A 27040-nucleotide genomic window follows, 5' to 3' on the forward strand; every position below is an offset into this window, starting at 1 on the left:
CCAAAAACCCCAAAACCCCCCAAAACCCCCGACCCCCCCCCCAAGACCCCCCCCCCGGTGGGGGCGGCACTTCCTGGGTCAGCCCCGGCTCCGCCATCCGGGGGCTCCGCGGCCGCCGCTCCCCAGCACCGGCACCGGGGGGGGGGGGTTGGGGGGGGGCTCGGGGGCGACCCCCCCGGCCGAAGGTAACGGGGGGGGGGGGGTGGGGGGCTGGGGGGGGTTCGGGGGAAGGGGGGGAAACCCGGCCCTAAATCCTGCCCCCCCCCCGTTATGGCGCGGAAATGAGCCCCCCAATAAAATGTAAGGGGGGGTCCCAAAATTGTGTGCCCCCCCCCCCCCAAAAAAAATCGTGCCCCCCCCCCCCCCCGGATAAATTCCTAAAAGGCGTCCGCTGAAACGCAGCCCTAAAAAGAAACCCCTGAAAAGCAGCCCCCCCCCCCAAAAAGCAACCCCCCCCCAAAAAGCAGCCCCCAAAAAGCACCCCCCAAAGGATCCACCCCAGAAGCGGCCCCCCCAAAATGTCCCCCCCAAAGCGTCCCCCAAATCCCCCCAATTCCCCCAATTCCCCCAAATCCCCCCAATTCCCCAAATCCCCCAAATCCCCACCAAATCCCCCCAAATCCCCCCAATTCCCCCAAATCTCCCCAAATCCCCCAAACCCCCAAATCCCCCCCCAAAATCCCCCCCAAATCCCCCCCAAATCCCCCAATAACCCCCTAAATTCACCCAGTCCCCCCCAATCCCACCAAATTCCCCCCAAATCACCCCAAATTCCCCCAACCCCCCAAATCTTCCCAAATCCTCCCCAAAATTCCCCCATATCTCCCCAAATCCACCCGGCCCCCCCCCCAGATCCCCTCAAATCCCCCCAAATACCCCCAACCTCCCCCAATCCCCCCAAATCCCCCTAATTCCCCCAATCCCCCAGACCACCCCCAAATTCCCCCAAATCCACCCCAAATCCCCCCAAATTCCCCCGATCCCACCCAATCCCCCCATTTTCTCCCCAAATCCCTCCAAACACCCCCAAATCCCCCAAACCCTCCCTAAATCCCCCAAATTCCCCCAAATCCCCCCAAATCCCCCAAATCCTCCCCAAATCCCCCCAAATGCCCCCCAATCCGCCCCAAATCTCCCCATATCCCCCCAGTTCCCCCCAAATCCCCGAAATCCCCCCCAAATTCCCCCAAAATCCCCCTAAATCCCCCCAAAATCCCCCCAATCCCCCTAATTCTCCCCCAAATCCCCCAAATCCCCCAATCCCCCCAAAATCCCTGCAAAATCCCCCAAAATCCCTCCCAAATGCTCCCCAATCCCCCCAAATTCCCCCAAACCCCCCAAAATCCCCGAAAATCCCTCCCAAATGCCCCCCAATCCCCCCAAATCCCCCAAATCCCCCCAATTCCCCCAAAATCCCCCCCAAATGCCCCCCAATCTCCCCAAATCCCCTCCAAATGCCCCCCAATCCCCCAAATTCCCCCAAATCCCCCCAAATCCCCTCCAAATGCCCCCAATCCCCCCAAATCCCCCCAAATCCCCCCAATCCCCCCCAAATCCCCCCAAATGCTCCCCAATCCCCCCAAATGCCCCCCAAATCCCCCCCAAAATCCCCCCAATCCCCCCAAATTCCCCCAAATCCCCCCAAACCCCCCAATCCCCCCAAAATCCCCCCAATCTCCCCAAATGCCCCCAAATCCCCCCAACCCCCCCAAAATCCCCCCAATCCCCCCCAAATCCCCCCAATCCCCCCAAAATTTCCCCAATCCCCCCAAATCCCCCGAAATGCCCCCCAATCCCCCACCCCCCCAAAATCCCCCAAATCCCCCCAATCCCCCCAAATTCCCCCAATCCTCCAAATCCCCCCAAACCCCCCCCAAATCCCCCAAATCCCCCCGTTCCTGACCCCGCTCCCTTGCAGGCGGCCGCACCATGCAGGAGAGCTTCGAGGCCCTGATCCTGCTGGGTAAGGTCCGGGGGGGCAATGGGGTGCTGGGGGGGCCCCGACCCCATATGGGGGCCCGGGACACGATATAGGGGCGACGGACCCGATATGGGGGGAAATGGACCCAATATGGGGGCGACAGACCCGATATGGGGGATAATGGACCCAATATGGGGGCAACAGACCCGATATGGGGGCAACAGACCCGATATGGGGGGAAATGGACCCAATATAAGGGGAAATTGACCCAAAATAGGGGCGATGGACCCAATATAGGGCATAATGGACCCGATATAGGGGTGAGGGACCCGATATGGGGGGAAATGGACAATATGGGGGCGACAGACCTGATATGGGGGAAATGGACCCAATATAAGGGGAAATTGACCCAAAATAGGGGCGAGAGACCCGATATAGGGGATAATGGACCCAATATAGGGGCGAGAGACCGATATGGGGGGAAATGGACCCAATATGGGGGCGACAGACCCAATATAGGGGATAATGGACCCAGTATGGGGGCAACAGACCCGATATGGGGGAAATGGACCCAATATAAGGGGAAATTGACCCAAAATAGGGGCGAGGGACCCGATATAGGGCATAATGGACCCAATATAGGGGCGAGAGACCGATATGGGGGGAAATGGACCCAATATGGGGGCGACAGACCCAATATAGGGGATAATGGACCCAGTATGGGGGCAACAGACCCGATATGGGGGGGAAATGGACCCAATATAAGGGGAAATTGACCCAAAATAGGGGCGAGGGACCCGATATAGGGGATAATGGACATGATATAGGGGCGAGGGACCCGATATGGGGGAAATGGACCCAATATGGGGGCGACAGACCCAATATAGGGGATAATGGACCCGATATGGGGGCAACAGACCTGATATGGGGGGAAATGGACCCAATATAAGAGGAAATTGACCCAAAATAGGGGCGAGGGACCTGATATAGGGGATAATGGACCCAATATGGGGGCAATGGCCCCAATTCAGGGATTATCAGCCCAATGTATGGGGTTATTGGCCCTATAGATGGGGTTTTAGCCCTATATACGGGGTAATCGGGCCAATATGTGGGGTTATCGGCCCAATATGCGGGATTATCAGGCCAGTTAGGGTGTAATCAGACCAATATATGGGGTTATCAAGCTAATTAGAGTGTAATCAGGCCAATATATGGGATTATCAACCCAATATATGGGGTTATCAGTCCGATATATGGGGTAATCGGCCCAATTAGGGGGTTATCAGCCCAATATATGGGATTATTAGCCCTATATATGGGATTATTGGCCCAATTAAGGGTTTATCAGCCCAATATGTGGGATTATCAACCCAATTAGGGATTTATCAGGCCAATATGTGGGATTATTGGCCCAGTTATGGGGTTATCAGCCCAATACATGGGATTATCGGCCCAATACATGGGATTATCAGCCCAATTAGGGGTTTATCACACCAATACATGGGATTATCAGCCCAGTACTTGGGATTATCAGCCCGGGTGACGCCGTCCCCGTTCCCCCAGACTTCCCCGTCCCCAAACCCATCGTGGTGTCGCGGCTGGAGCTGGAGGGGGAGCTGGGGGGCCGGAGCCCAGCGACTCCAAGGAGTGGGAGACCCTCAGGGTGGCCCCCGCCGGTGAGTGGGGGCGGGGGGGACAATGGGGGGACGTGGGGACAACGGGGGGACGTGGGGACAATGGGGACGTTGGGGACAATGGGGATGTTGGGGACGATGGGGACGATGGGGGTAATGGGGATGAGGAGGATGGTGGGGTCAATGGGGACAATGGGGTCAATGGGGTCGATGGGGACAATGGGGACAATGGGGTCAATGGGGACAATGGGGTCAATGGGGACATGGGGACAATGGGGGATGGGGTCAATGGGGACAATGGGGTCAATGGGGACAATGGGGTCAATGGGGACAATGGGGATGGGGACAATGGGGTCAATGGGGACAATGGGGACGATGGGGACAATGGGGTCAATGGGGACAATGGGGACAATGGGGTCAATGGGGACAATGGGGTCAATGGGGACAATGGGGACAATGGGGTCAATGGGGACAATGGGGTCAATGGGGACAATGGGGTTGATGGGGACAATGGGGACAGTGGGGTTGATGGGGACAATGGGGACAATGGGGTCGATGGGGACAATGGGGTCGATGGGGTTAATGGCGACATGAGGACAATGGGGTCAATGGGGACAATAGGGTCAATGGGGTCAATGGGGACGATGGGGACAATGGGGTCGATGGGGACAATGGGGACAACGGGGTCTATGGGGACAATGGGGTCAATGGGGACAATGGGGTCAATGGGGTCAATGGGGACAATGGGGTTGATGGGGACAATGAGGGTTGATGGGGACAATGGGGACAATGGGGTTGATGGGGTTGATGGGGACAATGGGGGCATGGGGACAATGGGGCCACCCCTCCCCCGCTCCCCCCGCCCCATTTCTCCCCCTTCCCCGTTTTTGACTTTGTTTTCCCAATTCTCTCGTTTTCTCCCCATTTTCTCCCAATCCCCGTGTTTCTGCCCCGTATTCTCCCAATTTCCCCATTTTCCCCCAAAATCCCCCATTTTCACCCCATTTTCTCCCCATTTTCCCCCAAATCCCCCATTTTTCATTTCCCCCCGTTTGCCCCATTTCCCCCCAAAATCCCCCATTTCTTCCCAATTTCCCCCCGTTTCCCCATTTTCCCCCAAAAACCCATTTTCCCCCTTTTTCCCCAAATCCCCCATTTTCTCCCCATTTCCCCCAAACCCCCCAAACCCCCATTTCCCCCATTTTCCCCCATTTTCCCCAAACCCCGATTTCCCCCAAACCCCCATTTTCACCCCAAACCCCCCATTTCCCCCAAACCCCCAATTTCCCCAAATTTCCCCCCATTTCCCCCAAACCCCCCCAAACCCCCCATTTTTGCCCCATTTCCCCCAATTTCCCCCAAACCCCCAACATCCCCCAAACCCCCATTTTCACCCCAAACCCCCAAATTCCCCAACTCCCCCATTTCCCCCAAACCCCCCATTTTTGCCCCATTTCCCCCAATTTCCCCCAAACCCCCAATTTCCCCCAAATCCCCCGTTTTCACCCCCAAACCCCCCTTTCCCCAAATTTCCCCCAATTGTCCCCAAACCCCCATTTCCCCCGATTTCCCCAAAATCCCCGTTTTCACCCCAAACCCCCAACTTCCCCCAAACCCCCAAATCCCCCATTTTTGCCCCATTTCCCCCAATTTCCCCCAAACCCCCAATTTCCCCCAAATCCCCTGTTTTCACCCCAAACCCCCCATTTCCCAAATTTCCCCCAATTGTCCCCAAACCCCCATTTCCCCCGATTTCCCCAAAACCCCCCTTTTCACCCCAAACCCCCCATTTCCCCAAAACCCCCCGTTTTCACCCCAAACCCCCGATTTCCCCAAAACCCCCCGTTTTCCCCCAAACCCCCAACTTCCCCCAAACCCCCAATTTCCCCAAATTTCCCCAATTGTCCCCAAACCCCCATTTCCCCCGATTTCCCCCAAATCCCCCGTTTTTACCCCAAACCCCCCATTTTTGCCCCATTTCCCCCAATTGTCCCCAAACCCCCGTTTCCCCCGATTTCCCCCAAACCCCCGATTTCCCCCAAATCCCCCGTTTTTACCCCAAACCCCCATTTCCCCAAAACCCCCCGTTTTCCCCCCAAACCCCCCATTTCCCCAAATTTCCCCCAATTCCCCCCAACGCCCCCATACCCCCCCCCCCCCAGACGACGACCCCCCCGCCGCCCCCTCCCCGCCCGCCCCCCCCCCAGCCCGGAGCCCCCCGACCCTCCACCTCCTCCGCCGCTCGGCCTCCGCCCCCCCCCCCCCCCCAAAACCTCCGGCCTCCGCCCCGGGCCCCCCGGCGGCCTCCGCGCCCCCGCGGCCGCCGGGGGTCCCCCAAACCCCCCCGGCCTCCGCCAGGCCTCGAGGCCTCGCTGCCAGGCCCGGGGGGGCCTGCGGGCCTCTAACGAAGCCGCTAACGAGGCCGAGCGGCCTCTGCGGTGCTCGGCCTTCGTCCGGCACCGCCGGGGGCACGGGGGGGGGGCCCGGGGGGCCCGGGGAGAGGCCGAGGCCTCGAAGGCCGCAGCGGGGCCTCCGGGGCCGGGGGGGGGAGGAGGCCGCAGGGGCAGCAGCGGAGGGCGTAAATTTGGGGGGGGGGGGACATGGGGGAGGCCGAGGAGGCCGGAGCGGGATGGAGGCCGCTTTTTGGGGGGGGGGGGTCCTGGGGAGGCCGACGCGGAGGGGAGGCCGAGGAGGCCGGAGCGCGATGGAGGCCGCTTTTTGAGGGGGGGGGTCCTGGGGGGGGTGGCGCGGAGGGAGGCCGAGGAGGCCGGAGCGGGATGGAGGCCGCTTTTTGGAGGGGGGGGTCCCGGGGGAGGCCGGCGAGGAACGGAGGCCGCCGGGGGAGGCCGTCGGCATGGGGGGGGGATGTGGGGGTCTTGGGGGAGGCCGGCGTGGAGGGGAGGCCATGGGGGGGAGGCCTCCATTGGGGGGGGTCCTGGGGAGGCCGGGGGGGGGGGGAGGCTGTTTGGGGGGGGGAGGCCGGGGTCAAGGGGAGGCCTCCATTGGGGGGTCCTGGGGGAGAGGCCCCCGGGGGAGGCCGGGAAGGAGGGGAGGCCGCCGGGGTTGGGGGGGGGGGGGGGGGCTGGGGGGGAACTGGGGGGAACTGGGGGGACTGGGGGGACTGGGGGGCAATGGAGGCCGGCTGGGGGGGGGGAGGCCAAAAAAGGGGGGGGGGGAAAAAAGAAAGGGGGGGCCTCCGGTGGAGGCTGCCGAGGAGCGGAGGCCGCCGGGGGGGGGGGGGAGGCCGCAGCGCCCCCAAATACAGCCCGGAACGGGCAAAACGCCGCTTTCCGCCCCAAAATCGCCGTCCTGAGCCGTCTGGTTTTTTTTGGGGGGGGGGGGGGGGGGGGGGGGGGGGGGGAATTAATTGGGTTAATTGATTGATTGGGGGGGTTAATTAATGGGGGTAATTAACTGGGGGTGGGGCGCAAGTGGAGGGGGGAGGGACGGATTAATTGGGGGGCGTGAATTAAAAGGGGGGGCACAGATTAATTGGGGGGGTCGCAAATTAATGGGGGGTCGCAAATTAATTGGGGGGGTCGCAAATTAATTGGGGGGTCGCGAATTAATTGGGGGGGTCACGGTAATTGGTGGGGGGCACCATTAATTGGGGGTGGTCGCAGAGTAATTGGTAATTGGGGGGGCAAATTAACGGGGGGCACACATTAATTGGGGGGGTCACATTAATTGGGGCACACAAATTAACTGTGGGGGCACGTTAATTTGGGGAGGGGGGCATATTAATTGGGGGGTCCCATTAATTGGGGCGGGTCCCATTAATTAGGGGAGGGGTCCCATTAATTGGGGGGGGTCTCATTAATTAGGGGAGGGGTCCCATTAATTGGGGGGGGTCCCATTCATTAGGGGAAGGATCCCATTAATTGGAGGGTCCCATTAATTGGGGGGTCTCATTAATTGGGGGGGTCCCATTAATTGGGGGTCCCATTAATTGGGGGATCCCATCAATTTGGGGGGGTCCCATTAATTGGGGGCGGTCCCATTAATTGGAGAGGGGTCCCATCAATTAGGGGAAGGGTCCCATTAATGGGGGGGGTCCCATTAATTTGGGGGGGTCCCATTAATTGGGGGGTCCCATTCATTAGGGGAAGGATCCCATTAATTGGAGGGGGTCCCATTAATTGGGGGGGGGGTCTCATTAATTGGGGGTCCCATTAATTGGGGAGGGATCCCATCAATTTGGGGGGTCCCATCAATTAGGGGAAGGGTCCCATTAATTGGGGGGGTCCCATTAATTGGGGGGGGGTCCCATTAATTGGGGGGGTCCCATCAATTAGGGAAGGGTCCCATTAATTGGGGGGGTCCCATTAATTGGGGGGGTCCCATCAATTAGGGGAAGGGTCCCATTAATTGGGGGGTCCCATTAATTGGGGGGGTCCCATTAATTGGGGGGTCCCATCAATTAGGGGAAGGGTCCCATTAATTGGGGGGGGTCCCATTAATTGGGGGGGTCCCATCAATTAGGGGAAGGGTCCCATTAATTGGGGAGGGGTCCCATTAATCGAGGAAGGGGCCATTAATTTGGGGGGGGGGTCCCATCAATTTGGGGGGGGTCCCATTAATTGGGGGGGGCTCAATTTCCCCCCCCCCCAAAAAACCCTATGGGGGGGGGGGGGGGGGCTGTGGGGTGGGGGCGGGGCGTCTTGGGGGGGCCGGATCCGGGGTGGGGGGGGTTCCCGGTTGGGGGGGGGGGGGGTCCTCGCCCTCGGCCCCTCCCCTTTTTTGGGTGGGGGGGGGGTCCGGGGGGGGCTTCCCCGCTCGGCGCCGGGGTTGAACTTCCTGGGTCAGCGGCTCCATTGTCAGCCCCGGGCGCGGCGCGGGGGCGGCGGCACCGGGACCCCCCGGGAACCCCCCAACCCCCCCCCCGGGATCCCCCGGACCCCCCGGACCCCCCCCGGAAAGGGTGGGAGCCCCCAGGTACGGGGAGGGGAGGGGGAGGGGAGGGGGGGGAGGGGAGGGGAGGGGAGGGGGAGGGGGGAGGGGGGGCTGCGAAATGGGGGGGGGGATTTGGGGGGTGGGCTGCGAATTTGGGGAGGGGGCGGCGGAATGGGGGCTGCAAAGGGGGGGAGGATTTGGGGAGGGGGGATTTGGGGGGGGGATTTGGGGGGGGGCTGTAAAAGGGGGGGGGAATTGGGGAGGGGGCGTTTCGAATTGGGGGGGTGAGAATTTGAGGGAGGGGGCTGCGAATTTGGGGAGGGGGCTGGGAAACGGGGGGGCTGCAAATGGGGGGGGAGGATTTGGGGAGGGGGCTGCGAATTGGGGGGGGTGAGAATTTGGGGGGAGGATTTGGGGAGGGGGCTGCAAAGGGGGGGGATTTGGGGAGGGGGCGTTTCGAATTGGGGGGTGAGAATTTGGGGAGGGGGCTGGGAAATGGGGGGGCTGCAAATGGGGGGGAGGATTTGGGGAGGGGGCTGCAAATTTGGGGAGGGGGCTGCGAAATGGGGGGGCTGCAAATTGGGGGGAGGATTTGGGGAGGGGGCTGCAAAGGGGGAGAATCGGGGGGCCGCAAATTTGGGGAGGGGGCTGGGAAACGGGGGGGGGCTGCAAATGGGGGGGGGAGGACTTGGGGAGGGGGCTGCAAATGTGGGGAGGGGGCTGCGGATGGGGGGGCTCGAAAAGGGGGGTGCCGATGGGGGGGGGGCTGCACTTTTTGGGGTGAGGTTTGGGGGTTTCCAGTCCCGTTTTTTGGGGGGGGGGGGGGATTTGGGGGGGGGGGGGGGGGGTTCCGAGACCCCGGCGCGGATTTTCCCCCAAAAAAAGCCGACCTGGGCATTTTTGGTGCCGTTCCTCAGCGCCGCCTCGCTCAGAGCAGAAATTGCCCCAAACCGCCCCGAATCGCCCCGGAGAATCGGGGCTGCGGGGGCTGGGGTGGGGTCACACGGCCGCCATCCCCGATTTTGGGGCATTAATCCCCGTTTTGGGGCATTAATCCCAGTTTTGGGGCAATAATCCCCATTTTCATGTATTAACCCCATTTTCGTCCCCTAATTCCCATTTTCCGTGCATTTATTCCCATTTTTGAGCATTAATTGCAGTTTTTCTACATTTATTCCCATTTTTTTACATTTATTCCCTTTTTTGTGCATTAATTCCCGTTTCTGAGCATTATTTCCCATTTTCCGTGCATTTATTCCCATTTTTTGTGCATTTATTCCCATTTTTGTGCATTCATTCACATTTTTGTGCATTTATTCCCATTTTTGTACCTTTATTCCCATTTTTGTTCATTTATTCCCAATTTTTGTGGATTATTTCCCGTTTTCTGCGCATTAATTCCCATTTCTGCGCATTAATTCACATTTTTGTGCATTAATTCCCATTTCTCCCATGTTTTTCCCATTTTTGTGCATTAATTCACATTTTTTGTGCATAATTTCCCATTTTTGTGCGTTAATTCCCATTTCTCCCATGTTTTTCCCATTTTTGTGCATTAATTCCCATTTTTGTGCATTAATTCCCATTTTTGTGCATTATTTTTCATTTCTGTCCATGTATTTCCCATTTCTGTGCATTAATTCACATTTTTTGTGTGCAGAATTTCCCATTTCTCTGCGTTAATCCCCATTTCCGTGCGCCGATTCCCATTTTCCCTGCGTTATTCCCATTTTTCGTGCATTAATTCCAATTTTTTGCTCCTCGTTCCCATTTTCCCTGCATTATGCCCATTTTTGGCGCGTTATTTCCGTTTCTTGCTCCTTGTCCCCATTTTTGGCGCATTAATCCCCGTTTTTGGCTCATCAATCCCCATTCTTTGCTCATTTTCCCCATTTTTGGCTCATCCGTTTTTTGGTGTGATAATCTCCATTTTCGGCTCATAAATTCCCATTTTTGGCCATTTATCCCCATTTTTTGCTCATTGTTCCCATTTTTGGTGCGTTACTTCCAGTTTTGGCTCCTTGTCCCCATTTTTGGCCATTTATCCCCATTTTTTGCTCATTCTTCCCTTTTTTGGTGTGATAATTTCAATTTTCGGCTCATATTAATTCCCATTTTTGGCCATTTATCCCCAATTTTGCTCATTCTTCCCATTTTTGGTGTGATAATCTCCATTTTCGGCTCATAAATTCCCATTTTTGGCCATTTATCCCCAATTTTGCTCATTCTTCCCTTTTTTGGTGTGATAATTTCAATTTTCGGCTCATAAATTCCCATTTTTGGCCATTTATCCGCATTTTTTCTCATTCTTCCCATTTTTGGTGTGATAATTTCAATTTTCGTCTCGTAAATTCCCATTTTTGGCCATTTATCCCCATTTTTTGCTCATTCTTCCCATTTTTGGTGTGATAATCTCCATTTTCGGCTCATAAATTCCCATTTTTGGCCATTTATCCCCAATTTTTGCTCATTCTTCGCATTTCTGGTGCGTTAATTCCAGTTTTTGGCCATTTATCCCCATTTTTGGCGCATTTATCCCCAATTTTTGCTCATTCTTCCCGTTTTTGGTGCGTTATTTCCCGCTTTTGCCTCCTTGCCCCCATTTTCGGCGCGTTCGTCCCCGATTTTGGCTCCCGAGTTCCCGTTTTTGGCTCCTTCATCGCCGTTTTTCGCTCGCTCGCCCCGTTTTCGGCGCGTTTGGCCCCGTTTCCCCTTCCCACGGGTGCCCCGCCCCGTCTCCCGCAGGCCCCGCCCCCATGCCGCCGCCCCGCCCCGCCGTGACCTCGCCCCTGCTCGTGACGTCAGCGCCCGTCGCGACGTCATCGACAGCCGTGACGTCATCGACAGCCGTGACGTCATCGACAGCCGTGACGTCACCGCCTATCGCGACATCGCCGAGGGCCATGACGTCGCCGATGGTCGTGACATCGCCGAGAGTGACGGCGTCGCCTGGGGTCGCGACGTCGCCAACTATCGCGACATCTCCGAGAGCCTTGAGGTCCCCGAGGGCCGTGACGTCACCGAGAGCCGTGACGTCACTGAGAGCCGTGACGTCACCAACCGTCGCGACGTCCCCGGCCCCCGCGCCCTCGCCAGGTATCACGACCCCGCCGACTATCGCACCACCGCCACCGACTGTCGCAGCATCGCCAGCGGCGACCGCGATGTCGGCGCCGACTAGCGCGGCGTCCCCAAGTGTCCCGGCGTCCCCGTCCATCGCCGCGTCCCCGACTGTCGCGACGTCCCCCCCCAGCCGTCGCCGTGTCGCCGACTATCGCCACGTCGCCGCCGACTATCGCCGCGTCGCCGGCCGGCCGCAAGCGCAAGGCGCGCTCGGTGCGCCAGCGGCCGGCGCCGGGCGAGGAGCCCAACATCTGCGTGGAGTGCGGGCAGAGCTTCGCGCGGCGCGCCGCGCTCGCCGCCCACCGCCGCCGCCACCGCGCCGCCAGGGCCGCCCCCAGCGCGTGCGGCGCCTGCGGTGCCAGGGGGGCTTGCGGCGCTCGCAGCGCTTGCAGTGCTGCTAGTGCTAAGAGTGCTTGCGGTGCTAGTAGCGCTTGTAATGCTACTAGTGCTTGCAGCGCTAGCAGCGCTTGCAGTGCTACTAGTGCTAAGAGGGCTTGTAGTGCTAGCAGTGCTTGTAGGGCTGCTAGTGCTTGCGGTGCTAGTAGTAGCGCTTGTAATGCTACTAGTGCTTGCAGTGGTAGCAGCACTTGCAGTGCTACTAGTGCTAAGAGGGCTTGTAGTGCTAGTAGTGCTTGTAGGACTGCTAGTGCTTGCGGTGCTAGCAGTGCTTGCAGTGCTACTAGTGCTAAGAGTGCTTGCAGCGCTAGCAGTGCTTGTAGTGCTTGTAATGCTACTAGCGCTTGCAGTGCTAGCAGCGCTTGCAGTGCTAGCAGCGCTTGCGCTACTTGCTTGTAGTGCTAGTAGTGCTAGCTAGTGCTTGCGGTGCTAGCAGCGCTTGCTACTAGTGCTAAGAGCAGCTAGCTGCTAGTAGTGCTTGTAGCAGCGCTTGCAGTGCTAGCAGCTTGCTTGCTTAGCTACTAGCAGTGCTTGTAGTGCTAGCAGTGCTTGTAGGGCTGCTAGTGCTTAGTGCTAGCGCACTAGGGCTGCTAGTGCTGCTGCAGCGCTTGCAGTGCTACTAGCTAAGGTGCTTGCTAGTAGTGCGCTACTAGGTCTGCTGCAGCGCTTGCGCTAGCAGTGCTTGTAGTACTAGCAGCGCTAGCCAGTGCTTGTAGTGCTAGCGGTGCTCAGCGGTGCTCAGCCAGTGCTTGCAGTGCTAGCAGTGCTTGCAGTGTTGCAGCTAGCGCTACTAGTGCTTAGCAGCGCTACTGGTGCTTGCAGCGCTAGCAGTGCTTGCAGCGCTACTAGGTCTTGCAGCGCTAGCCGTGCTTGCAGTGCTCCCGGCGCTCCCAGCGCTTGCAGCGCTAGCGGTGCCAAGAGCGCTAGCGGTGCTCCCAGTGCTCCCAGTGCTCCCAGGGCTTGCAGTGCTCGTGGCGCTCAGAGCCCTTGCAGCGCTCGCGGCGCTCCCGGCACTCCCGGCGCTCGCGGCGCCTGCGCGGACTGCGGGAAGAGCCTCGCGCGGCGCCCGCGGCGCTGCCCGTCGGCACCCGGCGTCGGCGTCGGCGGGGCGCCCAACACGTGCGGCGAGTGCCGGCAGAGCTTCGGGCAGACGTCGGACCTGGTGAAGCACATGCGCATCCACACCGGGGAGAAGCCGTACGCCTGCGGGCACTGCGGGAAGCGCTTCAACGTCTCCTCCAACCTCATCCGGCACCGGCGCATCCACACGGGCGAGCGGCCCTACGGCTGCCCCGAGTGCGGCAAGCGCTTCACCGACAAGTCGACGCTGACCCAGCACCGGCGCACGCACACCGGCGAGAAGCCCTACGCCTGCGCCCGCTGCGGGAAGAGCTTCAGCCGCAGCTCCCACCACAAGCGGCACCAGCGCACCCACGGGGCCGGGGGGGGTACTGGGGGTATTGGGGGTGTTGGGGGTATTGGGGGGACTGTATTGGGGGTGGTATTACTGGGGGGGGTATTGGGGGTATTGGGGGTATTGGGGGTAGTGGGAGGGGTATTGGGGGGGGTATTGGGGGTATTGCAGGGGGGTATTGGTAATGGGGGGGGTACGGGGGGTATTGGGGGGGGTATTGGGGGTATTGGGGGGGGTATTGGGGGTACTGGGGGGTGGTACTGGGGGGGTATTGGGGGTGGTATGGGGGGGGTACTGGGGGGGGGTATTGGGGGTAGTGGGAGGGGTATTGGGGGGGGTATTGGGGGCACTGGGGGGGGTATTGGGAGTACTGGGGGTACTGGGGGGGGTATTGGGGGTACTGGGGGGGGTATTGGGGGCACTGGGGGGGGTACTGGGGGCGTTGGGGGGGGTACTGGTACCGGGGGGGGCGGGGGGCAGGGGGCGGTTGGGGGGTTCTTGGCGCTGTGGGGGTGCCACGCGCAGCGCTGCTAGGGGGGGGCGGGGGGGGGGGCGATGTGGGGCTGGGGGGGGGGTGTGGGGCCGGGGCGTTAATTAGCGGTAACGAGGGGCTCGGGGGGGGCGCGCGCGCGGCCGGGCGGATCGGGGACAAAAAGGAGAGATTTGGTAAAATCGGGGCTCTGCTCGTCACTGCCCGGCATCGCCACCCCCGGGGGGGGGCAAATGACGTCATATGGGGCCCACAGCCCCCTGCCCCATAGGGCTGGGGGGGGGCTATGGGGCAGGGGGGGTCCTATGGGGCTGGGGGGGGTCCTATGGGGCTGGGGGGGGGGCTATGGGGGGGGGGCTATGGGGCTGGGGGGGCTCCTATGGGGCTGGGGGGTTCCTATGGGGCTGGGGGGGGTCCTATGGGGCTGGGGGGGTCCCTATGGGGCAGGGGGGGTCCTATGCTGGGGGGGCTCCTATAGGGCTGGGGGATTCCTATGGGGCAGGGGGGGTCCTATGGGGCTGGGGGGGTTCCCTATGGGGCTGGGGGGGGTCCTATGGGGCTGGGGGGCTCCTATGGGGCTGGGGGGGGTCCTATGGGGCTGGGGGGGTCTCCTATAGGGCTGGGGGGGCTCCCTATAGGGCTGGGGGGGCTCCTATGGGGCTGGGGGGTTCCTATGGGGCTGGGGGGGTTCCTATGGGGCTGGGGGGGTTCCTATGGGGCTGGGGGGGGGGGCTATGGGGGGGGGGCTATGGGGTGGGGGGGGTCCCTATGGGGCAGGGGGGGGGGGCTATGGGGCAGGGGGGTTCCTATAGGGCTTGGGGGGTTCCTATAGGGCTGGGGGGTCCCTATGGGGCTGGGGGGGTCCCTATGGGGCAGGGAGGAACCTGGGGGTCCCAGCGCTGACCTTTGGGGGGGGGTGTCCCAGCAGGGGGGGGGCTGCTGCCGCTGGCCCCATAGCGACCCCCCGGCCCCATAGCGACCCCCCTGGCCCCATAGCGACCCCCTGGCCCCATAGCGACTCCCCATAGTGAGACCCCCAGCCCCATAGCGACCCCCCGGCCCCATAGCGAGACCCCCAGCCCCATAGCGAGCCCCCGGCCCCATAGCGAGACCCCCGGCCCCATAGCGACCCCCCGGCCCCATAGCGAGACCCCCAGCCCCATAGCGACCCCCCAGCCCCATAGCAAGACCCCACGGCCCCGTAGCGACCCCCCGGCCCCATAGCGAGCCCTTGGTGCAGGCCCAGCTCCGGCCCTGCCTCACCCCGTGCGGGGGCCGCGTCCGCAGTGGGGCAGGGCGGGCACTTGGGGGTCGCTATGGGGCAGGGGGGGTGTGGGGGGGGGGGGGGCACCTGGCTCCCCAGGGGGTCCCGAGCCCCTGTGTGCTGGGTCCCTATGGGGTGGGGTCCGTGGGGTATGTTGGGGGGCCGGGACCCCCGATTGGGGTCCTATGGGGTGGGGGGGTGGGGAGGGTGTGGGGCAGGGGGGGTGGGGGGGTGTGCAGGCTATGCGGGTGCTATGGGGCAGGGCTATGGGGCAGGCTATGGGGCAGGGCTATGGGGCAGGGCTATGGGGCAGGGCTGCTATGGGGCTAGCAGGCTGCTATGGGGCAGGCATGGGGCTAGGCTGTATGGGCAGGGCTGTGGGGCCATGGGGCAGTTATGGGGCAGAGCTATGCTATAGGGCAGGGTTATGGGGCAGGGCTATGGGGCAGGCTATGTTATGGGGCAGGGCCGCTATGGGGCAGGGCTGTGGGGCAGGGCTGTGGGGCTATGGGGCAGGGCTATGGGGCAGGCTATGGGGCTATGGGGCAGGCTATGGGGCAGGTTATGGGGCAGGCTATGGGGCAGGGCTATGGGGGCAGGGCTATGGGGCAGGGCCATGGGGCAGGCCATGGGGCAGGCTATGGGGCAGTGCTATGGGGCCGGCTATGGGGCAGGGCTATGGGGGCAGGCTGTGGGGCAGGGCTATAGGGCAGGGCTATGGGGCAGGTTATGGGGCAGGGCTGTGGGGCAGGGCTGTGGGGCAGGGCTATGGGGCAGGCTATGGGGCAGGCTATGGGGCTATGGGGCAGGGCCATGGGAAGGTTATGGGGCAGGGCCGTGGGGCAGGGCTATGGGGCAGGGCTATGGGGCAGGGCTATGGGGCAGGCTATGGGGCTATGGGGCAGGCTATGGGGCAGGTTATGGGGCAGGGTTATGGGGCAGGGCTGTGGGGCAGGGCCATGGGGCAGGGCTATGGGGCAGCCGTGGGGCCATGGCGTGCCCCCCCCCCCAGCCCCCCCCAGGAGCTGCGGGCCAAAAAAAAAGGGGGGGGCGCCCACCTGGGGGTCCCCGCGCCCCACAAGCGGCCTCCCCCCGACCCCTCCCTGCCCCACAGCGCCCCACATCTCCCCACATCTCCCCCCCCCCCCCCCCCCCCCCCCCAAAGGTGACCGCGGCGGGGGCACGAACGCCTTCGGCTACCGGCTCCGCCGCTGACGTCACCACCCCAATGACGTCATCACCGCCCCGATGACGTCATCGATGACGTCACCGCCCCGATGACGTCATCGCCGCCCCGATGACATCACCGCCATGACGTCACGAGGCGCTGGGAGCCGAGGGGGGGGTTTATTAAAAGCAAAAAAAAGGGGGGGGGGGGGGAACGGGGGGGGGGGGTCCCCGGAGCCGGGGCAGGGGAAATTTGGCAAAACCCGCGCCCCCCCCCCCCCTAATAAATATGCGGCGTCCTAATGAGGGGGGCGGGGCCTCTTCCGGCAGCCAATCGGCTCCCGCCCCCCCCCCCCCGCCCCATAGCGCTCGTGTCCGTGTCCCCCCCCCCCCCCAACAGTGTCCGCTCGCTGCGCGCCCCCCCCCCGGAGCCGTGGGTCAGTCCCGTGGGACCCCCAAGTTGGGGGGGGCTGGAGGGGGTCGGTCCGTGGGCGCCCCACGCTTGGGGGGCTGGAGTGGGGCTGGCCGTGGGGCTGGCCGTGGGTCTGGCCGTGGGTCCAGTCCGTGGGTCTGGCCGTGGGTCTCGCCGTGGGTCAGTCCGTGGGGCTGGCCTTGGGTCCCACCGTGGGTCCCGCCGTGGGTCTCGCTGTGGGTCTGGCCGTGGGTCCTGCTGTGGGTCTCGCTATGGGTCGCTCCGCGCTATGGGTCCCACCGTGGGTCCCGCCGTGGGTCTCGCTGTGGGTCCCGCTGTGGGTCTCGCTATGGGTCGCTCGCGCGCTATGGGTCTCGCTGTGGGGCTGGCTGTGGGTCCCGCTGTGGGTTGCTCCGCGCTACGGGTCCCGCCGTGGGTCTCGCTGTGGGTCTTGCTGTGGGTCCTGCTGTGTCGCTCCACGCTATGGGTCCTGCCGTGGGTCCTGCTGTGGGGCTGGCTGTGGGTCCCGCCATGGGTCTTGCTATGGGTCCTGCCGTGGGTCTGGCCATGGGTCCCGCCGTGGGTCCCGCCGTGGGTCACTCTGTGCTGTGGGTCCTGCCATGGGTCTCGCTGTGGGTCTGGCTGTGGGTCCCGCTGTGGGTCTTGCTGTGGGTCCTGCTGTGGGTCGCCCCGCACTATGGGTCCCACCGTGGGTCCTGCTATGGGTCTGGCCGTGGGTCTGGCCGTGGGTCGCTCCACGCTATGGGTCCTCACTGTGGGTCCTGCTGTGGGTCCCGCTATGGGTCTCGCTATGGGTCCCGCCGTGGGTCGCTCCGTGCTATGGGTCCCGCCGTGGGTCCCGCCGCGCCCCACTCGTGGCTCAGTCCGCGGGCCCTGCTCTCGCCCCAGCCCCGCCGTGGGTCCCGCCGTGGGTCCGGCCGCCCCCTTCCTCCGGGTCCCGCCGTGGGGCCGCCCCCCGGCCCCACTCGTGGGTCAGCCGCCGCCGTGGGGCCGGGCGGCGGCGGGGAGGGGGACCGAGGGGGGGGGGGGGAGCCGAGGAGTGGGGCGGGGGGGGGGAGAAGGGGCGGCCGTGGGGCAGCCGTGGGGCGGCCGTGGGGCGGCCGTGGGTCACTGTGGGGCCGGGGCCGGCGGCGTGGGGCTGAGCTCGGCCGAGAGCGCGTCGAAGGCCCGCAGCATGGCGTCGCGCACGCGCTCCGTCAGCGCCGGGACGTCGGCGGGGCCCAGCCCCTGCGTGGGCAGCGGGGGCAGCACCTGGATCACGCACTGCCCTGGGGGGCGCGGGGGGGGGGGGTCACCGGGGGGCCGGCCCCATAACTTGTCCCATAACCGGCCCCACAGCCGGCCCCATAGCCTGCCCCATAGCTGGCCCCATAGCCAACCCCATAGCCCGCCCCATAGCCAGCCCCATGGCTGCCCCATAGCCTGCCACATAGCCCGCCCCATAGCTCACCCCCATAGCCAGCCCCATAACATGTCCCATACCAGCCCCATAGCCTGCCTCATAGCCCTCCCTATGGCCTGCCACATAGCCGGCCCCATAACTTGTCCCATAGCCAGCCCCATAGCCCGCCCCATAGCCAACCCCATAGCTCGCCCCACAGCTCGCCCCATAGCCGGTCCCACAGCCCTGCCCCATAGCCAGCCCCATAGCCCTCCCCATAGCCCGCCCCATAGCCAGATCCATAGCCAGCCCCATAACCTGCCCCATAACCAGCCCTATAGCCTACCCCATAACCAGACCCATAGCTCACCCCATAGCCCCATACCCCATAGCCCCATGCCCCATAGCCGGCCCCACAGCCTGCCCCATAGCCCGCCCCATAGCCAGCCCCACAGCCCTGCCCCATAGCCGGCCCCATAGCCTATCCCATTGCCTGCCCCATAGCCCTCCCTATAGCCTGCCACATAGCCAGCCCCACAGCCTGCCCCATAGCCAGACCCATGGCCGGCCCTATAGCCTGCCCCATAGCCCACCTTATTGCTTGCCCCATAACCAGCCCCACAGCCCTGCCCCATAGCCTGCCCCATAACCAGCCCCATAGCCCGCCCCACAGCCAGCCCCATAACCCACAACACATCACCCCACCCCATGCCCAAGCAGCCCCTTCCCGTGCCCCACAGCCCCCTCCGCCCCCCAAGTCCGCCCCCCAAGTGCACCCCCCAAGTGCGCAAGTGCGCCCCCAACCCGCGCCCCCCCTCACCGGCGGTGAAGCGCCGCTCGCGCTTGCTGTAGAAGTGCTGGTAGGAGGAGATGACGATGGGGACGACGGGGACCTGGGGGGGGGGACGGGGGGACGGAGGGGCCCTCAGTGGGGCCGCCCCCGCCCCATAGCGGCCCCATAGCGGCCCCACAGCGGCCCCCCAGCGGGCCCCGTACCTGGGCCTGGACGGCGAGGTGGGAAGGCGCCGCGCTTGAAGGGCAGCATGGAGCCGCTGTGGTTGCGCGTCCCCTCGGGGAACACCCACACCCGCACCTGGGGGGAGACGGGGGGCTCAGCCCCATAGCGGGGGGGCGGCCCCATAGCCAGGGGGCGGCCCCATAGCGGGGGGTCGGCCCCATAGCGGGGGGTCAGCCCCATGGCGAGGGCTCGGCCCCATAGCGGGGGGTCAGCCCCATAGCGAGGGGTCGGCCCCATAGCGAGGGCTCGGCCCCATAGCCAGGGGTCAGCCCCATAGCGAGGGGTCGGCCCCATAGCCAGGGGGCTTGGCCCCATAGCGAGGGCTCGGCCCCATAGCGGGGGGTCAGCCCCATAGCGGGGGGTCGGCCCCACGGTGAGGGCTCAGGGCTCATAGGACCCCATATCTGCCCCATAGCGCCCCATATCGGGGGGTCAGCACCCCATAGGACCCCATCGTGCCCCATATCCGCCCCATAGTGCCTCCATAGCACCCCATAGAGCCCCATACCCGCCCCACAGCGCCCCATATCCACCCCATAGCACCCCATATGTGCCCCATAGCACCCCATATCCACCTCATATCCGCCCCATAGCGCCCCATATCCACCCCATAGGACCCCATAGCACCCCAAATGACCCCATAGCGCCCCATATCATCCCATATCCGTTGCATATATATCCACCCCATAGCACCCCATAGGACCCCATATCCGCCCCATATCTGCCCCATAGCGCCCCATATCTGCCCCATAGTGCCGCATATCCACCCCATATATAGCACCCCATACCTGCCCCATAGAGCCCCATACCCACCCCATAGTGCCCCATATCTGCCCCATAGTGCCCCATATCCACCCCACAGCACCCCATATGACCCCATAGTCATAGTGCCCCATACCTGCCCCATAGTGCCCCATACCCACCCCCTAGCGCCCCATAGCGCCCCATATCCACCCCATAGCACTCCATAGTACCCCATATCCCCCCATATCTGCCCCATAGCACCCCATATGACCCCATAGCGCCCCATACCCGCCCCATACCCACCCCATAGCGCCCCATATCCCCCCATATCCACCCCATAGCACCCCATATGACCCCATACCCTCCCCATAGTGCCCCATACCCGCCCCATAGCACCCCATATCCACCCCATATGACCCCATAGTGCCCCGTATCCACCCCATAGCACCCCATAGTGCCCCATAGTACCCCATATCTGCCCCATAGTGCCCCATATCCACCCCATAGCGCCCCATAGTACCCCATATCCCCCCATATCTGCCCCATAGTGCCCCATAGCACCCCATAGAGCCCCATATGACCCCATAGTGCCCCATAGCGCCCCATACCCGCCCCATATCCGCCCCATATGACCCCATAGTGCCCCATACCCACCCCATAGCGCCCCATAGTACCCCATATCCCCCCATAGTACCCCATATCCCCCCATAGTACCCCATATCCCCCCATAGTACCCCATATCCCCCCATATCCGCCCCATAGCGCCCCATACCTGCCCCATAGCACCCCATACCCACCCCATAGCACCCCATATCTGGCCCATAGCACCCCAAATGACCCCATAGCGCCCCATACCTGCCCCATAGCACCCCATATCCACCCCATAGCACCCCATAGAGCCCCATACCCACCCCATAGCACCCCATATCCACCCCATAGCGCCCCATAGTACCCCATATCCCCCCATATCCTCCCATATCTGCCCCATATCCCCCCATATCTGCCCCATAGCACCCCATATGACCCCATAGCACCCCATATGACCCCATAGCGCCCCATACCTGCCCCATATCTGCCCCATAGCACCCCATATGATCCCATAGCGCCCCATATGACCCCATAGCATAGTGCTGCATATAGCACCCCATATCCACCCCATAGAGCATAGCACCCCATATATAGAGCCCCATACCCACCCCATAGCACCCCATATCCACCCCATATGACCCCGTAGTGCCCCATACCCCCCCCATATGCCACCCCATAGCGCCCCATATAGCACCCCATATGACCCCATATGACCCCATATCCCCCCCACCCGCCCCATAGCGCCCCCCAGCGCCCCCCCCGGCACTCACGTCCTGGCTGAGCATGGTGTGCGCGGCCTCGGCCATGACGCTGATGGCGTCGCGCGTGCGCTTGCGGTCAATGAAGATGATGCCGCCCAGCCAGCACGCCGCCCCCACCGCCCCCATGTAGAGCAGCTCCCGCTTGGCGATGGGCACGCAGCGGTCGGGGAGCACCTCCATCAGACGGGGGGGTTACTGGGATATGGGGTTATGGGGCTGGGACACGGGGTTATGGGGCTCATCCACGGGGTTATGGGGCAGGGAAGGGGGTTGTGGGGCTGGGAAGGGGGTTATGGGGCTGGGACACGGGGTTATGGGGCTGGGACACGGGGTTGTGGGGCTGGGACACGGGGTTGTGGGGCTGGGACACGGGGTTATGGGGCTGGGACACAGGGCTATGGGGCTGTTATGGGGCTGGGACACGGGGTTATGGGGCTGGGACACGGGGTTATGGGGCTGGGACACAGGGTTATGGGGCTGGGACACAGGGTTATGGGGCTGGGATATGGGGCTGTGGGGCTGGGACACGGGGTTGTGGGGCTGGAACACGGGGTTATGGGGCTGGGACACGGGGCTGTGGGGCTGGGACACGGGGTTATGGGGCTGGGACACGGGGTTATGGGGCTGGGACACAGGGTTACTGGGATATGGGGCTGTGCTGGGACACGGGGTTGTGCTGGAACAGGGGGTTATGGGGCTGGGACACAGGGCTATGGGGCTGGGACACGGGGTTATGGGGCTGGGACACGGGGCTGTGGGGCTGGGACACGGGGTTATGGGGCTGGGACACAGGGTTATGGGGCTGGGATATGGGGCTGTGGGGCTGGGACACGGGGTTGTGGGCTGGGACACGGGGTTATGGGGCTGGGACAGGGGGCTGTGGGGCTGGGACACGGGGTTGTGGGGCTGGGACACGGGGTTGTGGGGCTGGGACACGGGGTTATGGGGCTGGGATATGGGGCTGTGGGGCTGGGAAGGGGGTTGTGGGGCTGGAACACGGGGTTATGGGGCTGGGACACAGGGCTATGGGGCTGGGACACGGGGTTATGCTGGGACAGGGGGCTGTGGGGCTGAGAAAGGGGGTTATGGGGCAGGGACACAGGGTTATGGGGCTGGGATATGGGGCTGTGGGAGCACCTCCATCACGGGGTTGTGGGGCTGGGACACGGGGTTATGGGGCTGGGACACGGGGCTGTGGGGCTGGGACACGGGGTTGTGGGGCTGGGACACGGGGTTGTGGGGCTGGGACAGGGGGTTATGGGGCTGGGACACGGGGTTATGGGGCTGGGACACGGGGTTGTGGGGCTGGGAAGGGGGTTGTGGGGCTGGGACACGGGGTTATGGGGCTGGGATACACAGTTATGGGGCTGGGACACGGGGTTGTGGGGCTGGGACACGGGGCTATGGGGCTGGGAAGGGGGTTGTGGGGCTGGGACACGGGGTTATGGGGCTGGGATACACAGTTATGGGGCTGGGACACGGGGTTATGGGGCTGGGACACGGGGTTATGGGGCTGGGATATGGGGCTGTGGGGCTGGGACACGGGGTTGTGGGGCTGGGACACGGGGTTATGGGGCTGGGACACGGGGTTATGGGGCTGGGGAGGGGGTTGTGGGGTGAGAAAGGGGGTTATGGGGCAGGGAACGGGGTTATGGGGCAGGGAAGGGGGTTATGGGGCTGGGACACGGGGTTATGGGGCTGGGACACGGGGTTGTGGGGCTGGGAATTGTCCCTGAGAAAGGGGGTTATGGGGCTGGGACACGGGGTTGTGGGGCTGGGACACGGGGCTGTGGGGCGGGGGGGGACACGGGGTTGTGGGGCTGGGACAGGGGGTTATGGGGCTGGGGAGGGGGTTGTGGGGTGAGAAAGGGGGTTATGGGGCTGGGACACGGGGTTATGGGGCTGGGAGTGGTGGCTGTGGGGCTGGGACACGGGGTTGTGGGGCTGGGACACGGGGTTATGGGGCTGGGACATGGGGTTATGGGGCTGGGAGAGGGGGTTGTGGGGCTGAGAAAGGGGGTTATGGGGCAGGGAACGGGGTTATGGGGCAGGGAAGGGAATTATGGGGCTGGGACACGGTGGTTATGGGGCTGGGACACGTGTTGTGGGGCTGGGACACGGGGTTGTGGGGCAGGGACACGGGGTTATGGGGTGAGAAAGGGGGTTGTGGGGCAGGGAAGGGGTTATGGGGCTGACACGGGGTTGTGGGGCTGGGACACGTTGTGGGGCTGGGGGGGGGTTATGGGGCGAGAAAGGGAGTTGTGGGGCTGGGGGTTGTGCTGGGCACGCAGCAGGCTGGCAGCAGCTCTATGGGATAAAGGCGCTGCCTATGGGGCAGCCGTGGGGCAGCCATGGGGCACCTATGGGGCAGCTATGGGGCAGTTATGGGGCAGTTATGGGGCAGCCATGGGGCAGCCATGGGGCAGCTATGGGGCAGCTATGGGGCAGCCATGGGGCAGCTATGGGGCAGTTATGGGGCAGCCATGGGGCAGCCATGGGGCAGCTATGGGGCAGCTATGGGACAGCCATGGGGCAGCCATGGGGCAGCCATGGGGCAGCTATGGGGCAGCCATGGGGCAGTTATGGGGCAGCCATGGGGCAGCTATGGGGCAGCTATGGGGGCAGCTATGGGGCAGCTACGGGGCAGCTATGGGGCAGCTACGGGGCAGCTATGGGGCAGCCATGGGGCAGCTATGGGGCAGCATGGGGCAGCTATGGGGCAGCTATGGGGCAGCCGTGGGGCAGCCATGGGGCAGTTATGGGGCAGCCATGGGGCAGCCATGGGGCAGTTATGGGGCAGCCATGGGGCAGCCATGGGGCAGCCATGGGGCAGCCATGGGGCAGTTATGGGGCAGCCGTGGGGCAGTTGTGGGGCGCACCCAGGAGGTCGAGCGAGCTCTGGTGGTGCTGACGACGACGTAGGGCTGCCGGGGGGGGAAGTGCTGGGCGCCGCGCACGGCCATGCGGATCCCGCAGAGGTGCTTCACGTGCTGCAGCAGCCCCCGCAGGATGCTGCGGAGCCCCCGTCACGGCCCCGCCCCTTCCGCCCTAAGCCCCGCCCCTTCCGCCTCAAACCCCGCCCCTTCCGCCTCTAAGCACCGCCCCTTCCGCCTCTAAGCCCCCGCCCCTTCCGCCTCAAGCCCCGCCCCTTCCGCCCTAAGCCCCGCCCCTTCCGCCCTAAGCACCGCCCTTTCCGCCTTAAGCCCCGCCCCTTCCGCCCTAAGCCCCGCCCCTTCCGCCTCAAGCCCCGCCCACAAGCCCCGCCCACCAAACGCCGCCCCCCAGCTCTGCCCTGCCCCAGGCCCCGCCCACCCCGAGGCCCCGCCCACCAGGAGGCCACGCCCCCACCCACGGCCCCGCCCACCCATGGCCCCGCCCACCCTGGCTCCACCCACCCCGAGGCCCCGCCCACCCGAGGCCCCGCCCACCCTCAGACCACGCCCCCACCCCTACATAAGCCCCGCCCCTCCTGCCCCTCCCCCACAAGCCCCTCCCACCCCTCTAGGCCCCTCCCACCCCCTTTAGGCCCCTCCCCTCCCTTAGGCCCCGCCCACCCAACTCCCCCCTCCCCCCTCCTCCCACTCAGCCCCTCTCCCCCTTACCCCCTCCCATGCCCTCTAGGCCCCGCCCACCCCCTCTAGGCCCCGCCCACCCCCATTGGGCCCCGCCCACCCCCCATTGGGCCCCGCCCACCCGCCATTGGGCCCCGCCCACCCCCATTGGGCCCCGCCCACCCCCATTAGGCCCCTCCCACCCCCCTTAAGCTCCTCCCACCCCCCTCCGTCCCCTCCCCCCCCCTCTGTCCCCTCCCCCTCCCCCCAAGCCCCTCCCCCTTACCCCCTCCTCCCTCCCCCTCCCTCCAAGCCCCTCCCCCCACCCCCATAAACCCCTCCCCCACCCCCACAAACCCCGCCCCCTCCCCCCCAAGCCCCGCCCCCCCCCGGGGCGGGGCCCCGCCCACCGCATGTTCTCGACGTCGCGGCCGCGCAGGGCGCAGAGGGGGAGGGCGAGCAGGGCGAGCAGCAGCACCCAGCCGTGGAAGAGGAACATCTTGAGGAAGAAGCGCGCCGAGCGGCTCCGCGCCAGCACCGCCCGCGCCAGCACCAGCGCCAGCGCCGCCAGCGGCAGCCACATGGCCTGCCGGGGAGGGGGCGAGGCTTAGCGGGGCACGCCCGCTTAGGCCACGCCCCCGAGGGATGCACCCATATAGGGGCAGACCCGATAGGATGCGCCCATATGGGGTGGGCGCTAAAGGGATGTGCCCGTTTAGGCCACGCCCACAAGGGACACGCCCATATAAACCACGCCCACATAGGCAACGCCCCCAAGGGACACGCCCACATAGGCCACGCCCCCAAGGGACACGCCCACGGAGGGGCACACCCAACTGGGCGCACCCCTGTGGGATGTGTGCTAAAGGGACATGCCCATTTAGGCCATGCCCCCCCAAGGGACACGCCCATATAAACCACGCCCACATGGGACACGCCCATGTAGGACACGCCCATTTAGGCCACGCCCCCAAGGGACACGCCCACTTAGGCCACGCCCCCAAGGGACACGCCCATATAGGGGCAGACCTGATAGGATGCGCCCATATGGGGTGGGCGCTAAAGGGATGTGCCCGTTTAGGCCACGCCCACAAGGGTCACGCCCATGTAGGACACGCCCACATAGGCCACGCCCCCAAAGGACACGCCCACATAGGCCACGCCCCCAAGGGACACGCCCACGGAGGGGCACACCCAATCGGATGCGCGCATGTGGGATGTGTGCTAAAGGGATGTGTCCATTTAGGCCACGCCCCCAAGGGACACGCCCATATAAACCACGCCCACATGGGCCACGCCCCCAAGGGACACGCCCACTTAGGCCACGCCCCCAAGGGACGCGCCCATATAGGGGCAGACCCAATAGGATGCGCCCATACAGGACGTCTCCTAAAGGGATGCGCCTGTTTAGGCCACGCCCACAATGGTCAGGCCCGAATAAACCACGCCCAGGGACACGCCCATATAAACCACGCCCCCAAGGGACACGCCCACTTAGGCCACGCCCCCAATGGATGCGCCCACAGAGGGGCAGACCCGATAGGATGCGCCCATATGGGGTGGGTGCTAAAGGGATGTGCCCGTTTAGGCCACGCCCACAAGGGACACGCCCATGTAGGCCACGCCCATATAGGCCACGCCCCCAAGGGACACGCCCACTTAGGCCACGCCCCCAAGGGACGCACCCATATAGGGGCAGACCCAATCGGATGCGCCCCTATGGGGTGGGCGCTAAAGGGATGTGCCCGTTTAGGCCACGCCCACAAGGGTCACGCCCAGGTAGGACACGCCCATATAAGCCACGCCCCCGAGGGACACGCCCATGTAGGACACGCCCATTTAGGCCACGCCCCCAAAGGGCACGCCCACTTAGGCCACGCCCCCAAGGGACACGCCCACAGAGGGGCAAACCCAATAGGATGCGCCCCTACAGGGTGGGCGCTAAAGGGATGTGCCCGTTTAGGCCACGCCCACAAGGGCCACGCCCATGTAAACCACGCCCGTTTAGGCCACGCCCCCAAGGGATACGCCCATTTAGGCCACGCCCCCGAGGGACACGCCCATATAGGGGCAGACCCAATAGGATGCACCCATACAGGACGTGTCCTAAAGGGATGTGCCCACTTAGGCCACGCCCACAAGGGTCACGCCCATATAAACCACGCCCATATAAGCCACGCCCCCAAGGGACACGCCCATTTAGGTCACGCCCCCAAGGGACACGCCCATATAGGGGCAGACCCAATAGCATGCGCCCAT

At 63.9% G+C, this 27040-nt stretch overlaps 4 protein-coding genes across 4 annotated transcripts; 2 read left to right on the top strand and 2 right to left on the bottom strand.

Annotated features, from left to right (window-relative positions):
• The first annotated feature begins 148 nt into the window (after positions 1-148).
• On the top strand, positions 149-11847 carry LOC136788384 (nuclear receptor coactivator 5-like). Its single transcript, XM_066986871.1, has 4 exons — positions 149-185; positions 1919-1963; positions 3459-3600; positions 11197-11847. The coding sequence occupies exons 2-4, from the start codon at positions 1930-1932 to the stop codon at positions 11630-11632; spliced, it is 612 nt and encodes a 203-aa protein (XP_066842972.1). The 5' UTR covers positions 149-185; positions 1919-1929; the 3' UTR covers positions 11633-11847.
• A 1143-nt stretch (positions 11848-12990) lies between these two features.
• Positions 12991-14922, top strand: LOC136788328 (zinc finger protein 22-like). The gene is made up of 2 exons (XM_066986615.1): positions 12991-13459; positions 14890-14922. The coding sequence occupies exons 1-2, from the start codon at positions 13142-13144 to the stop codon at positions 14920-14922; spliced, it is 351 nt and encodes a 116-aa protein (XP_066842716.1). The 5' UTR covers positions 12991-13141.
• A 1623-nt stretch (positions 14923-16545) lies between these two features.
• AGPAT1 (1-acylglycerol-3-phosphate O-acyltransferase 1) lies at positions 16546-25423 on the bottom strand. The gene is given in 8 exon segments (XM_066986904.1): positions 16546-18006; positions 18940-19012; positions 19116-19136; positions 19138-19212; positions 21240-21425; positions 24108-24136; positions 24139-24242; positions 25192-25423. Coding segments are annotated over 8 exon segments (822 nt in total). The 5' UTR covers positions 25365-25423; the 3' UTR covers positions 16546-17845.
• Positions 19918-20998, bottom strand: LOC136788364 (shematrin-like protein 2). Its single transcript, XM_066986819.1, has one exon. It carries the CDS (start codon positions 20980-20982, stop codon positions 20020-20022), a length of 963 nt encoding a protein of 320 aa, XP_066842920.1. The 5' UTR covers positions 20983-20998; the 3' UTR covers positions 19918-20019.
• Positions 25424-27040: the final 1617 nt, after the last annotated feature.

This window comes from Anser cygnoides, chromosome 35, assembly GCF_040182565.1.
Source record: "Anser cygnoides isolate HZ-2024a breed goose chromosome 35, Taihu_goose_T2T_genome, whole genome shotgun sequence".
In the NCBI taxonomy this organism is placed as follows: Eukaryota; Metazoa; Chordata; class Aves; order Anseriformes; family Anatidae; genus Anser; species Anser cygnoides.

Bases quoted from the DNA above. Each gene is read 5' to 3' on its own strand.
- LOC136788384 (XM_066986871.1), top strand. From the start codon at position 1,930: ATGCAGGAGAGCTTCGAGGCCCTGATCCTGCTGG. The intron at 1,964-3,458 runs GTAAGGTCCGGG...TGGGATTATCAG, and splicing joins CGAGGCCCTGATCCTGCTGG to CCCGGGTGACGCCGTCCCCG. The intron at 3,601-11,196 runs GTGAGTGGGGGC...CGTCTCCCGCAG, and splicing joins CCTCAGGGTGGCCCCCGCCG to GCCCCGCCCCCATGCCGCCG.
- LOC136788328 (XM_066986615.1), top strand. From the start codon at position 13,142: ATGCGCATCCACACCGGGGAGAAGCCGTACGCCTGCGGGCACTGCGGG. The intron at 13,460-14,889 runs GTATTGGGGGTG...CTGGCCCCATAG, and splicing joins TTGGGGGTATTGGGGGGACT to CGACTCCCCATAGTGAGACC.
- LOC136788364 (XM_066986819.1), bottom strand. From the start codon at position 20,982: ATGGGATCATATGGGGTGCTATGGGGCAGATATGGGGCAGGTATGGGG.